At 44.9% G+C, this 15,722-nt stretch overlaps 2 protein-coding genes across 4 annotated transcripts in view; both read left to right on the top strand.

Annotated features, from left to right (window-relative positions):
• a1cf (apobec1 complementation factor) overlaps window positions 1-15,722 on the top strand; it is a 196,629-nt gene that overhangs the window by 77,420 nt on the left and 103,487 nt on the right. The window lies entirely within an intron of this gene.
• papss2b (3'-phosphoadenosine 5'-phosphosulfate synthase 2b) lies at window positions 310-14,927 on the top strand. The gene is made up of 12 exons (XM_048987487.1): window positions 310-483; window positions 5,409-5,523; window positions 6,453-6,688; window positions 7,091-7,229; window positions 8,365-8,483; window positions 9,001-9,114; window positions 9,684-9,795; window positions 10,131-10,336; window positions 10,473-10,608; window positions 12,668-12,936; window positions 13,029-13,258; window positions 13,867-14,927. Exons 1-12 carry the CDS (start codon window positions 457-459, stop codon window positions 14,006-14,008), a joined length of 1,845 nt encoding a protein of 614 aa, XP_048843444.1. The 5' UTR covers window positions 310-456; the 3' UTR covers window positions 14,009-14,927.

Below are 15,722 nucleotides of genomic sequence, written 5' to 3'. Positions count from 1 at the left end.
GTCATAACACCGCATGCGAAGTGAATTTTATAGCCGGTGGCGGCTTCAGCAGTTAAGTCGGCGAGTAAAACGCGTTACTGAAAGTTTAATCGCCTTTTTCTGACGCTTACGAAACCGACGCGACTGCCGGCCGGCTTCGGGATTCCCTTTCAGCGCAGAGTGGCTCCTCTGGCTCCGCCGAGCCCCAACCGAGCTCCGGAATGCTGTGATTTCCGAGTCGCCGGGCTGCCGCTGAGCCCTGTGTGGGAGGGTGAGGGGCAGGGAGCTGCTACGTGTCTTATAACCCACCCCCCCCCCCCCCCCCGGAGGTCTTCGGGAAAAAGGAGGAATCAAACCCCCACCGCCCTCCTCCGATTAATAGGAGCGAGCGGATCGAAGCGCCTCCAGAGGAGCGACGAGCTGCAGTCCGGCCGCCTTCGAGCGCAGGAGAGGAAGAGGAGAAACGGAGGAATCATCATGTCCGGGAACAAGAAGCAGCGCACGGTGAGGAGCACCGACATTTCTGAGGCTTGTGGGTCCGAACCGTCTCCATCACTTTGATGGGACATAAACCCAGTACACTTTCACATTAAGACGGGTGCCGATCACGTCGAGGGCTTTTTAACTGTTTTATGGCGAAGTGACACTAATTTCGGATACCGTAGCTGTTTTCTTTGACACATTCTTTTAAAATGTTTCTTCTTTTAAATGGTTTTTTAGATGTGTAATATTTCCTTTTACAGGCGATCCTCTGACACTTCCTCCTGAGTCGGTTTTATAAAGCACACTGCCGACAGATATCTAGGAATCTGCTGTCTTAAAGAAAGTTCCGTGCCAGTATTTCTAGTTTATATGGTGTATTAATAAATCTTAAAAAGCACAAACTTTATGTCGTGTGCAGGATAGATGTGCCATACTCGTCTTGGGTTAACATGTACATTGTGCTTTTTTTTGTTCAACTTTTATTGCGATCGCCCTGCATTTTCCCGATTACGTGTCGTTTAAAGTGCACTTTTGCGCAGCTTTCCGCGGTGTCACCCCGGGCCGAAAACGTGTACGGTGCCGAAACACTGGGGCTGTTGTGTCCCCCTCATGAATGGCATTACTGACATTTTATTTCCAGCCCCTGTAAAGTTTCCCGGTGCGTGTCTCCGTCCCCCCGGGAAGCGCTGGCACTTTCCCCCCATTCGTCCAGCCTGAGTTCGGGCGATAAAGCGCCGAGGTGTGAGGAAGTTGCTTAACTCGGTCCCCAAAGTTACATCAGTGCCTCGGTGGGTGTCCGGCCGTCTCCCTTTGCAATCTATCTGTCGTTGTGCAAAAAAAAATGCATTAAATTCGGTGCTAGGCGGTGTTTTTTGTCCTTCTATGATATTTCGAAGGAATTAAAACTCACGTCAGCTTTCAGTAAACTTTATTTCGACTCGCTGTGGTTAAATATTACGTTGCGCTTAAATGGATAAGAGGCTATTTACGTGGATATGCGGGTCCTCCATACACCTAAGGTACTGAATATGATCAACTGATGGATTTAGGCTTTTACCTTGGGGGGGGGGCGTTGAGTTGGCCGGCCTTGGACCCCCAGAGGTTTTTTTTCTCTCAACTTGGGAGATTCTGGTTCCTTTCCTCCGTTGTCATCTGGCTGACTTTACGTGATTTTCTTGTCTTCCCCTTTTTCTTATATCACAATAAATTGAATTTATCTGCCCTGCTTAAACATACATAAAGTTTCAAGGCACCTTGTTATGTCACCACCAGAAAAGTGTCGACATTTAAGGGGACAACTGTCCCTCCACAAAAGGAAGACAATCAACAGAACGTTAACAACTTGGCCTTAATCAAATCCTCTATTATATATTTGTGTTTGCGTTCTGGCAAGTGGATGTGAGGTTTGTACAAAACTTACAAGGCAAATAAAAAATGCTCAAGTTATGCCAAGTGTAGTGAAGCAGAGCCAAAAATCTTTAATGAGGCCAGATCTTTAAAGATGATTTCTTTACTTTTTGGCACGATGATTACTTAATGACAATATAGACAGGTTTTACATAGAAGGCGAGAATATGTATATTCATGGGTGAGTTTTCGATTGTGTTTAATATGGCTAAGAGGTCTTCTTAATGCAGGAAATATCGGACTTCAGACCAGGAAAAGGGGCCGATTTCTTATTGTTTAGTCTGTACGGACATGGTTTGGAAGTTTAGTATTCGTACAGCCCTGGATTAAAACTGAGCTTCATTTTTCCTGTAGAGTATATCTTATCTATTGAGAGTTTGGACTTGAACCAAGAATTCGAATTGCATAACACGGCTTTATTTCGAACGACTGAATTTCCTCAGCTTTAACTATGGCAGTATTTTGATGATGTACGCGGTGAATCGGCACTTGAGGTACAGCCGCGAGGGCAGGCTGGACCACTGTGAGGGGGCTCGCCCCGGTGGGGTTCACAAATGGAACTCTATGTAGGGCGGTGTGTTTAGGAGTTGCGCCAGGCGCCTGGCCCGTCGTGTGTTAATTTTTTTGCATGATCTCTTATCTGAAGAGGTCACTTTGGGCCAGAGGAGAAAGTAGAAACCACGAAAACGTTACGTACGTCTTGGAGAAGTGTCTGTTTTGCCGTTGAAGACCTTTCTAACTTTGGCATTCAACTGATACCCGCAACTTCTGCTTTCTTAAGAACTTCCTTTTTTTTTCTTCTTTCTATGGATTTGGGGAAGAGGGAAAAACATGCATTTGAAACACACACTGTTAGGGTCCTACGGGACGGCTGTCCCCCCAAGATGCCTGAACGCACGGCCCAGACTGTCCATCTTTTGTCTTTTTCTTTTGTTCTTTAGTTTTTTTTTTGCATTTCATTCTCCCTCCAATTTAATACTGTCATTACAAAAATCTGTCATCACGTGGAGTACATTTATTTAATGTACCTGGTTTGCGTCAACGGAATGCTGTCGTGCGGATGTCAAATCGACGCAGGGCAAGTGTGATGCCTTTGCCGATGTTAACCCCGTTGGGTAGTGGCTGTATCCTCTGTGCATCTCAAGGAGCAAGGACCTGTTGATAAATGTAACAGATGAGAAATGTGACAAAGTAATCAGCACGAAAATACAGGCCTCGCTTCCGTCCTGGAATCACCCCTCTGACCCAATGGGATCCCAGGCAGAGGAAATTCAGTGTAGCCTTTCGTTTTATCTGGCTGAAACGATATCCTCCATCGTCACTTTATGTCCTTTCTGATTATCTCCCTGGATCTAAACACGCCTGTCATTAAATCAGAAAGATTGTAACCTCGATATTATGAGTCATTTGGTCAATAAACAGAATGACTGCGCAGAAAATGAAACCAATAAATAAGTGAACCTTGAAACATAAAAAAATGATGTCAAATCATTCAAAGCATGTATTAATACTTTAATAAGTAAAGTTTAAGGATATTTACGTATTTTAGCAGGCACATTTATCTTTGTTATCGAGAACTTAAGTTCAGGCAGTCCTTTTCAGGGGCTGAAAGGTAAAATCATTCTGCTGACCCTGGGATTTGAACCAACAACGTTTCGGTCAAGGAGACAGTGTCTTTTGCTGCTGTGCCGCATTCCACCCTCTTTTAATTCCTGGAGCTTGACCAGGTTTAAAATAAAGTTCTGTATTTCAGGAAATGAAAGAACCATGCTTATTTTATTAAAACAGTGGCATGCATATTTTTATGTGCATTTTTTTTCTCTAGTATGTCGCTGTTTCCTGATTAGAGCCGGGGTACATCAGTCGAGTAGCATCTTCTCGTTTTGGTTTGAGAATAAATATACCGCTTCTTTGGAGCGAGCCAGTGTGATAAGATGGGGGCCCGTGATCTTACAGTTAGGCCTCACTTGCTCTGATGCCCCATGCGGCAAAGTAGCAGCGGCGTCTGATCCACCAGCACTCTTTCTGTGCCACTGTTTGGGTTACTGGGAAGTGAGAGAGCTCACTGTTCACCGGGGGTTGGCTTATGGGCATCGTGAAAGGCTGCTTGTTTCTCCGGCGAGCAGAAGCGTGTCTGGGCAGGGGGGATGGGTGTGTGTGTGTGTGTGTGTGTGTGTGTGTGTGTGTGTGTGTGTGGGTAAAGGTAGAGTCAAGGGGGGAGGGGCGGAGTTTGTGCTGACCAGATTTACCACGTCATCACCGTCCATCACCTCCGTAACACACTGCCTGTATTGTCCTGACACCCTTGCGCAGATGTACACTGCTGGTCCGAAGTCCCAAACCAAGTCCTTCAGTAAATAATCCTTTCAAGACAATAAAAAAAATAGCCTTTGTTTAGCTGCTTTCGGTTAAATGTTCTCCCAGTGATATAAACACAGCGCTTCTTAACTGGATTAACCTTAGGACCCACCTTTTTCCTTGGTTGTTAAATCATGACGCAAATTTAAAAAAAAAAAATGAACCGAATGTATTTCCAAAAACTAGCCGTAATGGTAAATATACACAGCGCTGTAATAGTAGTACAATGTGTTCATGCACAGTTAAAAAAAAGAAAAAAATGTTCACTTTTTTTTTTTTTTTTAAACCACACATATATGACCCAATGAAAATGGTCCCACGATCCACTTTTGGGTTGCGACCCACCAGTTGAGGAACTGGGTGATCTGGTGAAATGTGATGCAGTGGACCTTAGGTAATTCAGTCTAGCAGACCCCAGTCTTTGGCGTTTCCTTTGGGCAAATGAAAGGAAACACAGACAGTGATCCGAGCCTCTTCTGCAGCATTTACAGTGTCGATCGAGGCCTTCCGTCAGAGACGGGGTAAATGTGTGATGTCCTGCTGTCGCGCGAGTCCTACGAGTTGCATTGAGTCATATGTGGTTAACGACTACGACTTCTGTGCCACAACTTGTGAAAATCATACATTCAGGGTTAACTGCGTCCAACACGTCGGACACGTGGCAGGCTGTGTGCTCCTGGTCACAAGGTTATTAAATGTGCATCAGTTCTGAATTCAGAGGTGTCGTTTTACAGCTTTGTATTCAGAGTTTGATTGTTGTCCTCTTAAAGAGATCATCTCGGCTTTGCCACATCCTCGAAAGTAAAGTTCGCCCTGCAGACAGTAATTTGGCATCTGAAAGAAATGTCTACTGAATGGGCCATTTTAAATTATTGGTGTCGTTTTAAACAGCTGCCACTTCTTTAAAATGACGTCATAACGTTAATGTGACAGTGTACAGAACGTCTCGGTTCCTCATCCTCGGAACGTGTCACTATCATGCGTCTTCACGTAACAGCTGACGCTTCTGAAGCTTGGCATTCCTCTCGACTCCTGCTAGCCGTTATCAGCCCACATAAATCTTGAATTATGTCTGAAATCCAGCTCTTTGCGCTGGCTGCATCCCCTTTACAGGCACATGATGCACTTGGGCACGGTTGCCACGTGCTGACCCTAACCGCCCATTTGATGCGCTCTCACAGGACCTGCAGAGGTCGACCAACGTCGTGTACCAGGCGCATCACGTGAGTCGGAGTAAGAGGGGGCAGATCGTGGGCACCAGAGGTGGCTTCCGGGGCTGTACCGTCTGGCTTACTGGTAAGCAAACTGGCAGTGCAGGGCTCCAAGCCAGGGTGGAGTTTGGCATACAGTAATAACACTGTGTTACCGGGAGATGACGGGTTCTCAGCCCTGCACGTCATTTATTATCTTTGTGCTTCATCACTGGTACTTTTTCTTACTGTAAAACCCTCTTTATAAGACACTAAATATATTTTACCTTAGTACTTTTTACTGTGCATACAGACATGGTTTGGAGCTAACAGGAAGTGAGGCAGGGACCCCCTGAACCAGATGCCAGTTGATCGCAGACTTCACACAAACAGATATAATCGCAGACTAATATATGCAATTTAGGAACACCCAGTTCCCTCACTGTATGTTTCTGGACTGTGGGAGGAAATCCGAAGGAAACGCATGGGACACACCCACACATGCACGCACACACACACACACACACACACACACACACACACACACGCACACACACCAGGTATGTATATCTTTGTGGAGACTCTCCATTGTTTCTATGGGTGTATCCTAATCACAAAAATAACAACCCTAACCCCTAACCATGAGTAACCAAGTCAAATACATGACTTTTGGCATTTTTATTTTTTTGATTGCAGTGAAAATGGAGTTTCCCTTTTTGGTGATTGAAAAGGTGGTCCCCACAAGGTCAAAATAACAGGATCTTATCATCAAATGTTCCCACAATGTAACATATGCATGAGTACACACACACACACACACACACACACACACACACACACACACACACACACACACACACACACACACACATACACACACACAAAAATTCTGGAGGGGTGACTAGGAGTGGCATTCAAACCCCCATGGTTCCGGAGTTTGAGGATACAGTTCTACACGCTGACTTACATAGTGCACAGAGTGAAGCCCTTTTAACTGAAAAGCATTATGGGATTTTTCACCCCTTCACCATCAAGGCCTGTCTGGTGCCGGAAAGACCACGGTGGGCTTTGCCTTGGAGGAGTACTTGGTGAGCCATGGCATCCCATGTTACTCCCTGGATGGCGACAACATCCGGCATGGGCTGAACAAGAACCTGGGCTTCACGTCGGCCGACCGCGAGGAGAACGTCCGGCGCATCGCCGAGGTGGCCAGGCTGTTCGCTGACGCAGGCCTGGTCTGCATCACCAGCTTCATCTCCCCTTTCACCAAGGTGAGGCTGCATTTCACTCTCTCTCCCTCCAACAGCTGAATGGAACCTTATTCTGAAATGTCGATGTTTCTGATGTAATGCAATGTCAATAAAAGACACTTGCATATCATAAAAAAAAAAAAACATGGATTCTCACCCCTCAGTGTAGTACTGCACAAGAACATATGGCATGGGATTGTGGGTAATATTTGAATTTCAGCTTTTATGGTTAGCTGGATTATCTATTCTTGTTAACTGTATACAGGAAATTATGGAAAACAGTGGGAGTGATAGCAAAGCCACCTAAAGGTACCAAAGAAACAACTTTCCCTCTCTGGTTGCTTAGCGTGAAACAGACAAAACCAAAAATACAAGGAATGTGTAGCTGACCACAGGGTAATGTGCTGTCGCTGCTCTGGGCAGGATCGAGAGGAGGCCAGGAAGATCCATGTGAACGCCAGGCTACCCTTCTTCGAGGTGTTCGTCAATGCCCCCCTAGAGGTGTGCGAGAGCCGGGACGTCAAGGGGTTGTACAAGAAGGCCCGTGCGGGAGAAATTAAAGGTGTGGCCTCTGCTATGTCCTGTTTCAGGCAGTGACACAATGCACAGCGAGTATCCAGTAAATACGCAATGAATATATAGCAAATATTCTATGAATACACAGTGGATGCACAGCAAATATATAGCAAAAATGCAGTAAACACAGCAAATACACATTGAATACACAATGAATTCATAGTGAACATACGATGAATATATCGCAAAAATACAGTAACCTGACAGAAAATACACACACAGTGAATACACAATTAATGTATAGCAAATATACAGTGAATTTACAATTAATATGTAGCAAATATACAGTAAACACACATCGAATACACAGTGAATATCAAATTAATACATAGCAAATATACAATAAACACAAAGCAAATACGCAATGAATACAAAGTGAATATGCAATGAATGGATGGCAAATAATGTCTAATGTCGAGTCTTTTTATAAGTGAGTCCTTTCTACAAATGTCCTCTGTTCATTCTGGAGTTGGGCAGTAATGCAATTCACTGTACATCATGCTGAGTATAACTGTGTACGTGACAAATGAAACTTTGAAACTTGAAATGTACAGTAAATACAGAATGAATACATAGCAAACATATAGTAAATGCATGGTGAGTTCACAGTGGATTCAGCAGAGTGGTTCAGGGTTTGCCTCTCAAGGGCAGTAAGTGAGCTATGTGCAGGAAAAAGTATTACCATGACACAATGACCCTAAGCCGACCTGGAGGTTATGTAGTAAGTATTATCCTGTGAACAAGGAACGAGCTGGAGTGCTGGGACAGGTGACCTGGCCCCCACAACCCCCCTGATCTTAACCCTGTAGAGCTGGTTTGGGGTGAGTTGGATTGAAGAGTAAGAGCAGGTAGCCAACTTGTGCCTAAAAGTTGTGGAACCTCCTCCAGGACTGTTGGAGCAGCTACATCTGGAAGCTGTTTGATAGAATAACCGGAGACAAAAATTTGAGAGCATTTTGAGATGTGAAGCTACATTCTTAGCCTGCAGGCTGCCTAAGTGTCTGAATGAACATTAAAACAGCGGCAAACATAATAACTAGAATAATGACGATTTCAGAGCTGTTGAAGCCACTTGCGGAACTGTGGGTGATGCGTATGATTTGGCCCTCATCTGCCCGCAGGCTTCACGGGTATCGACTCGGACTACGAGAGGCCCGAGGCTCCGGAGCTGGTGCTGAAGACGGGCGAGCTCACCGTCAACGAGTGCATCCAGCAGCTGGTGGATCTGCTAAGGGAGCAGGTGAGCCGCACTCTCTCCCGGGTAACGGCAGCTTTCACGGGGGCGTCTTCAAACCGGTACCAGTGAGGCCCGTGTCAGAGCCCCCCGACGGTGGGCAGGGCGCTGCGTCCGTGTCACCACGACACGTTTATCCTCCGAAACGTGCGTCATCGCTAGCAAATCGCTTATGCCAAAAACCTGCTCCGGCACTAAGTGTGAAATGTTGTCATGGTAATTTTCCTGTTGGATACTTGAGGATGCTCTTCTTTAGTATATAAGGCAACAGGAAGTAGGAGTTTAGAAACCAATATGTGTGTTTTAGATGGTTTTCTGTGTGTGTGTGTGAGTGTGAGTGAGTGTTATATTGTGTTTAATGTGTACCAATAAGCATCCGCCACATCAAATTTTGATTCGGCCAATAAAGTGACGGATATTTTATTCAGTTAAACTTCTGCTGCAGTTGATGCCCTGGCTAAGAGCAGCACCGCTGGTAGCGGTATGAGAGTCAGCAGGTGAAAGTGGCGGTTTTTGTGTGCAGACCATTGTCCCCACTGGCATCATGGAGGAAGTCAATGAGCTCTTTGTACCGGAGAATAAGCTGAACCTGGCACTGGCTGATGCCGCCACTCTGCCAACCCTGAGCATCACCGAGGTAACATCTCTCTTAGGTCTCATTGGCCTTCAGTCATTACCTAGCAACGTGGGCCACGCCCACCTTCCTGAGGGCAAAGGAAGGCCAGCGCATTTCCGAGCTTTCTTAAATACTCCATGCACTATTCCAGTATAAATTCATGACATAAATCGTCCTTTATCCTTTATGTTACACTGTTTTATGTGTTGGTGTGATTTTCTAGGGACAGCTTTTAAGAACTGAGGAGCAAATTTCCAAAACTCACTCAGCCCACAGGACACATAACGTGTATAAATCCAGGGGCAGTGTGCGGTTCTGGGGGCTAAGCCTCTGTAGCTGTGATCGGAAGGTCACCAGTTCAAATCCCAGCCTCAGCCAGGTCGTCATAGTTACGAGGCTCCGAGCTGCACGGGTGCTGTTGCGGGGGTCTGTAAAGTATCGTCATAACGTCACAATAAGTATAATTTCTGACTGAGCGAGTTTTGGAAATTTAACCAAAGATCTGTTTTGATGCTCTATCATGTCTGATGCTCTATCAGTTTCCACTGATGCCGGCTCTCTGCTGCATTTTGCTGTTGCCTTTTTTGCAGCTAGACCTGCAGTGGGTGCAGATCCTGGCTGAGGGATGGGCCAGTCCCCTCAAGGGCTTTATGAGGGAGAGAGAGTTCCTGCAGGTTCTGCATTTTGGGACGCTTCTTGACGGTAAACTGGCTCTCCTCTCTGTCCCTTCTCACATTGAGTTCACGTCTATTTCTGAAGCGTTCTGAATGGAGCCTGTGATTATCACACTCACACTCTATCTCAGCAAGATTTGTTAAGTGGGTGTTTTTCATCAGCTGTAATATATAGTTTTCTTCTCTTTCTTACTATAGTTATCGATTACTATGTTTAGCCCAGCTGTAATTAAAAATTTTTTTTACGACGTTTTGAGGTTGTTTTTTCGATTCGAGGCAATTCGACGGTGCTGGAAACGCTGTTTCCTGGTGACCAAGATGATCCTGCTGATGAAGTAGGAGTTTATTCTTTTTCCTTGGCAGGTGGAACCATCAACATGTCCGTGCCCATCGTCCTGCCCGTGTCTACGGAGAACAAAGAGCACCTGGACGGCTGCACCGCCTTCGCTCTGGAGTACAAGGGTCGCCGAGCGGCGATCCTGCGCAACCCCGAGTTTTACGAGCATCGCAAGGAGGAACGCTGCTCTCGTCAGTGGGGCACCAGCTGCCCTAAACACCCTTACATCAAGGTGTTACCATGTCTGCCAAATAGCATTTTCTGCTAATATGAAACATTTTATTGCAGACAGTGGCAAACAAGAATGTTTGCCTGTTTCAACGGAGGTGTGCAGGTCATATGACTTAGCTTCCATGTGTGGTTGACAGATGGTCATGGAGGGAGGTGATTGGCTGGTCGGCGGTGAGCTGGAAGTGCTGGAACGAATCAGGTGGAACGACGGGTTGGACCAGTACCGGCTGACTCCACGGGAATTGAGGCAGAAGTTTAAAGAAATGAAAGCAGGTGAGTGCAGTGCTCCTTCGGTGTACTGGACATGCACATCAGAGATGAAGACTCTTCTTGAGAGCTTATATTTTAAACTGTCCCTCCCCAGCTTTGCTCTCTTGTCTATGTGTGTGTTAGTTAGCTGGGAGACGTCCGCTGCTCCTTAAAAAGGCAAATAAAAGTATCTTATGTTTCACTGTAGCCCAGGAAATATGCTTAAAATCTGGAATTTAGGTCACAGACATGCTTTGATAAGAACAAAAGGGAACAAAAACACATGGTTCACTTTATCTGGGATCAGAGTTGAACAGTCAAACAAAGGTTGGCTTCAGCACAGGGGAAACAAACAGAGGGAAACGGTAACAATCTTGGGAAGGGCAGCTGGACACAGGGTCAGGTGCAGTGGAGCTACCAACCAGCATCTGTTATTCTATACTGATCACACCCCCCCGGTATTATTTGACCTGAAATATATATATATATACCAACCAGTTGAGCATAAAGAGTCACAGTCAGAGTACTCAACTGGTTGGTTGAAATAAAATCCCGGTCTGGACTTTTACTCTCTGGACCTGAATTACCCAACTCCGTCTATATCAGTGTTTCCTGACCCCCGGTCCTCGAGGACCCCAGACGGTCCACCTTTTTACTCCCTCCCAGCCGAACAGTTTACATATTTGTCCCCGCCCAGCTTCTGTCAGAACATGGACTGTCTGGGGGTCCCTGAGGACTGGGATGGGAAACGCTGCTCCTGATCAGATGTGTAACACAAACATCGACGCAGCAGGAATCTGCCAACTCCCTATTACAGATCCTGTGTTTAGGTTCTCACTCTCATCATGTCTGACTGCATATTTTGATTTAGTCTTAGTCTTTTGATGAAAATAGCAGCTTAGTTGTAGTCGTGCCCAGGATGAAGTTCCCCCAAGCCCAGCAGAGACATAAACCGTTCACCGGCAGGCTTTAAAGACAGAGCTGCATGACTCATATGTTTGGATCCGCTGATTATCGAACCGCGCGCAGTTTGGCTACCAGAAACACGCCTTCATCAAACAAGCTATCAGTCTTCGTTAAGGGAGGCCAACCCCCCCTCCACCCTGGTTATACAGCAATAAAATATGCATGAGGGGAGGGGGTATTAAAACCACAGGACAAAACCACATCCTGTAATGGTTCAAAACTGGGTACAGCTCTTTATTTTTTTATTTGGGACGATCCGCATTGTGTGTGGAACAGGTGGCAACTGAAATTCTCACATTTCCCAAAAGACTCCGATGCATGACTGCACTGGTATTTTTCTTTTGCACAATAACAAAATTTGTAACAAACAAGACATGGTCTTATTTAGTGTATATACACTGGATGAGCTACAGTCAACAGGAACGGTATTTATAGATTAAGGTAGTGGAACTCTTGGTTCTATCACTTAGACTATACCAATGCCTACATTACCAATGTAAACATGTGTCTATTGTGTTTGGGTCAAGAAAACGCAAGAGTGCAGATGACTGGATAGACTAGCCAGGCTTCACTGGGCGGGATTAAGATCGTCATAGTCCATAACTGTCCAATCACCCACTAAACAGAAAGTGATGAGAAATACATTGTAGTCTGTTTAGCTTAGTGAGGCGGAAAATGTCTCGCTGAAGTTTATCATTTACCAAGATAAGGGTGGCGGCGTTCTGTCGTATGTTTTTGAACCGCTGCGATTTTTTTGGTTTCACGGTGAAATGACTCTGGTGAAAGTGCATTGGCATTAAAAAGATATTTTAAGTGATATGATTGTCACGTTTTATACTCTATTTTTGGAGAGGCATAACGATTGCCTTAAAGAAACCTCCACCTACTTAGATGCCAACATCTGGGCAATGTGATTTGGAATCGAGAGACGAAACAGACGCCCATTTTAGTATTTATAACTGGGCCTTGATGAATCCCTTTCATTCTGGAGACATTGCACTAAACCGAATGTGAAAATAATCACTTTATCGTGACTTGTGCCATTTTATCGTGATTTTTGGTGCCCATGTGACCAAACGAATAATCGCTCCTTGACCTCGCTTTCGGTCTCCGCCAGATGCTGTCTTCGCGTTCCAGCTACGCAACCCGGTGCATAACGGGCATGCGCTGCTGATGCAGGACACGCGCTGTCAGCTCCTGGAACGCGGCTACAAGCGGCCCGTGCTGTTGCTGCACCCTCTGGGCGGTTGGACCAAAGACGACGACGTGCCGCTGGACTGGCGCATGCGGCAGCATGCCGCCGTGCTGGAGGAGGGCGTTCTGGAGCCCCAGTGCACCATTGTAGCGATTTTCCCCTCCCCCATGATGTACGCAGGACCCACGGAGGTACGACCTGGCTTCCAAATATGCACAGGCACCCTCCATTCACCCAATCCCTGCCCATGTCTAATCATATAGCGTTTGTGCGCCCCCTACAGGTTCAGTGGCACTGCAGGGCTCGCATGGTCGCCGGGGTCAACTTCTACATCGTGGGTCGAGACCCGGCTGGCATGCCACACCCCGAGACCAAGCAGGACCTGTACGAAGGCTCGCATGGGGGCAAGGTGCTCACCATGGCCCCCGGCCTCACCTCCGTGGAGATCATTCCCTTCCGGGTCGCTGCATACAACAAAGTCAAGAGGGCCATGGACTATTATGACCCAGATCGGTGAGGAACCGAGGGGTGTGAACGCTGAACCACAAAACTGCTGGGGCAAGCAGTAAACTTTAATACCATTGTTACATAGTTGCTTTAACGACCCTAAATCAGGCGTCTCAAACTCAGATAACCTGGGGGGCACTCAGTAGCAGTTCTTCGCTTGAGCTTTTTAATCAAAAGAGGCTATGTATGTATAATTCGCTAAACAGCTAACATGTCGACTGGGGCTAACCAAGCTTGGTGCCACCACTGATTTATGGAATGACGCTATATCGTTAATTATCGTTAATTATGTCTCAATAGTGAACAAAATCCATGTTGCAAGTAAGTACATTGAGACCACTACCCTGGCTGTATTAATAGGTAATAAGCAACTGAATTTTATAGATTTATTTAGCAAATTCTTCTTTACAAAGTGATGTATAATTGAGACAGCAAGGTCTATCAGTCCCTGGAGTATTTGGGATTAAGAGCCTATGGTGAAATCAGTCTGGAGATAAGAGGATCTGAATGGCCGACCTTCTAAACTTTCTAATCACGGGCATGAAGTTCTAACTCACAGAGCTATACACCACCCTATAGAACGATTAACTTTTATCTTTAATTCCAACTTTCAGGCACAGTGAGTTTGACTTCATTTCTGGCACCCGGATGAGGAAGATGGCACGGAGCGGAGAGAACCCACCCGATGGATTTATGGCCCCCAAGGCCTGGAAGGTCCTCACCGAGTACTACAAGTCCCTGGAGAAGGACCAGTGAGCACCAAGCAAAAGTCACGTGGCCGTCGTCTGTTCATTTTTTAAATGTCATAAAGGAATATTTATAGTCAACATATTTTGGAACGAAAATGTAAAATAGAGTATTTTAGTGGTACAACTATACCGGCAGTTAGAATCTTCTAGTATGTCTGTCTGACAGTTGGTCGGTCTGTTTGAGAACAATTGAAGTGGTAATGTTGGTGATTTTATTTAATATGAAATTCTTGTAGAAATGGGAAGGTGTGTGATGGGCCTTTAGGAGAAAGAGGCTGGTGGGCTTTTATTTCCGCCACCGAGAAGGAAATGGGTGCATAGCAATACAATAGTGTGTAAACTGTAAGACTAACAATAGCCAGTGCAGACCAGCTCTGTATCAGCGGTTCAGGCATTAGCACTAATTGCTGGAAATGTCCTCGTACTCTCTCGACTGTCTTTGTTATGGTTTCATTGTCTTTCCTGGTACACAGACTTTCTTTGTCCTGACATACAAGCTTTACCTCAATGTATTTGAAAATAATGTTGAAACGTGTTTGTCAAAACACTCGGGAAGTCTGTTAAACAGAAACAGTCTGAAATTTTGAGCGATGGTAATCTTATTATTTTTTTGTTTTAAATGAAGCCGTCTTGGGAGCCCGTTTGCTCTCAAACTCAAATATTTTTATGCAGTTAAAGCTGCACAGAATAACATTGAAAATGAAAAAAGTGCCTTTTTGCTATGGAATGTCAACTTGACTGTACTACTGTTCATGTGGAAAGAAAAAAGTATTTATGTATTTTAACCTTGCCTTAACCTGATTGCCTTATAAATATAATTATTATCATTATTATTATTTACTAAACTCTTTGACGTAAGCTGGGTTTAGTTTAAAAAGTCTTTATATTTCTTAAACTCTTTAAATAAACTTAAAATTGATTCTTGATATCATTCTTTGTTACAAATTCTTATTTTGAAATATTCCAAGTAAAATGAACTGAAATGTTCACATACACAATTACAATAAATAAACTGATTTTTATCTTGGAATATTATATTATATAAGGATTTGACCGGTCTGGACGTTTTTCACGCCGTTTAATTAGTTTCCTTTCGATTGTCGTTGATATTGGTTTAGTTAGATTTCCGGGTATATTATTAGTGTTACTCATTGTTTCTTTGGGTTCCGTTCATGTTTTATCCAAAGTGACAAACTTTTTTGAGAAGTGTGTACCACATATATTGACCATAGGACTGGGACAGCAGGGAAAGCGCATTGCACTACTTCTGCACTCGACTTGGCCACAAAGACGAAAATCAGCCATTTCTCTTTTTTTCAAAGACTCAGCGAACAGGGTTATGAGGGTGAAAACCACACTGATATTGTACACCGCAAGTGAGTGGGTGGGTGTTTAGACTATGCATCGTTTTTTCAGAAGAAGCCGGAAAATAATATCGTTAAGATGAGTTTCAGCTGTTATGCAGCCAATGGAAGGTTTTGGGGGACCACTGACTGCTTAAGTCAAATAAAATACATAAAATTCCTCAATGTGCAAGAGCGCAAGGAAAACTATTTCTGGCATCAAAAATTCAGCAGTTTTACAGCCGTTGATAGGAAGGATTCTTTCCTTATGAATTTCCTCCTGTCCCTCTTCTGTCTCGTCGCTCTCTGTCACTCACATCTGAATCGTCATGTCTACCCGGCAGGTTATAGAGATAGCATTTTTGTCACTTTCAAATA

This window comes from Brienomyrus brachyistius, chromosome 20 (genome assembly GCF_023856365.1).
Source record: "Brienomyrus brachyistius isolate T26 chromosome 20, BBRACH_0.4, whole genome shotgun sequence".
Classification (NCBI taxonomy): domain Eukaryota; kingdom Metazoa; phylum Chordata; class Actinopteri; order Osteoglossiformes; family Mormyridae; genus Brienomyrus; species Brienomyrus brachyistius.
This window is presented reverse-complemented; position numbering and strand designations above follow the sequence as displayed.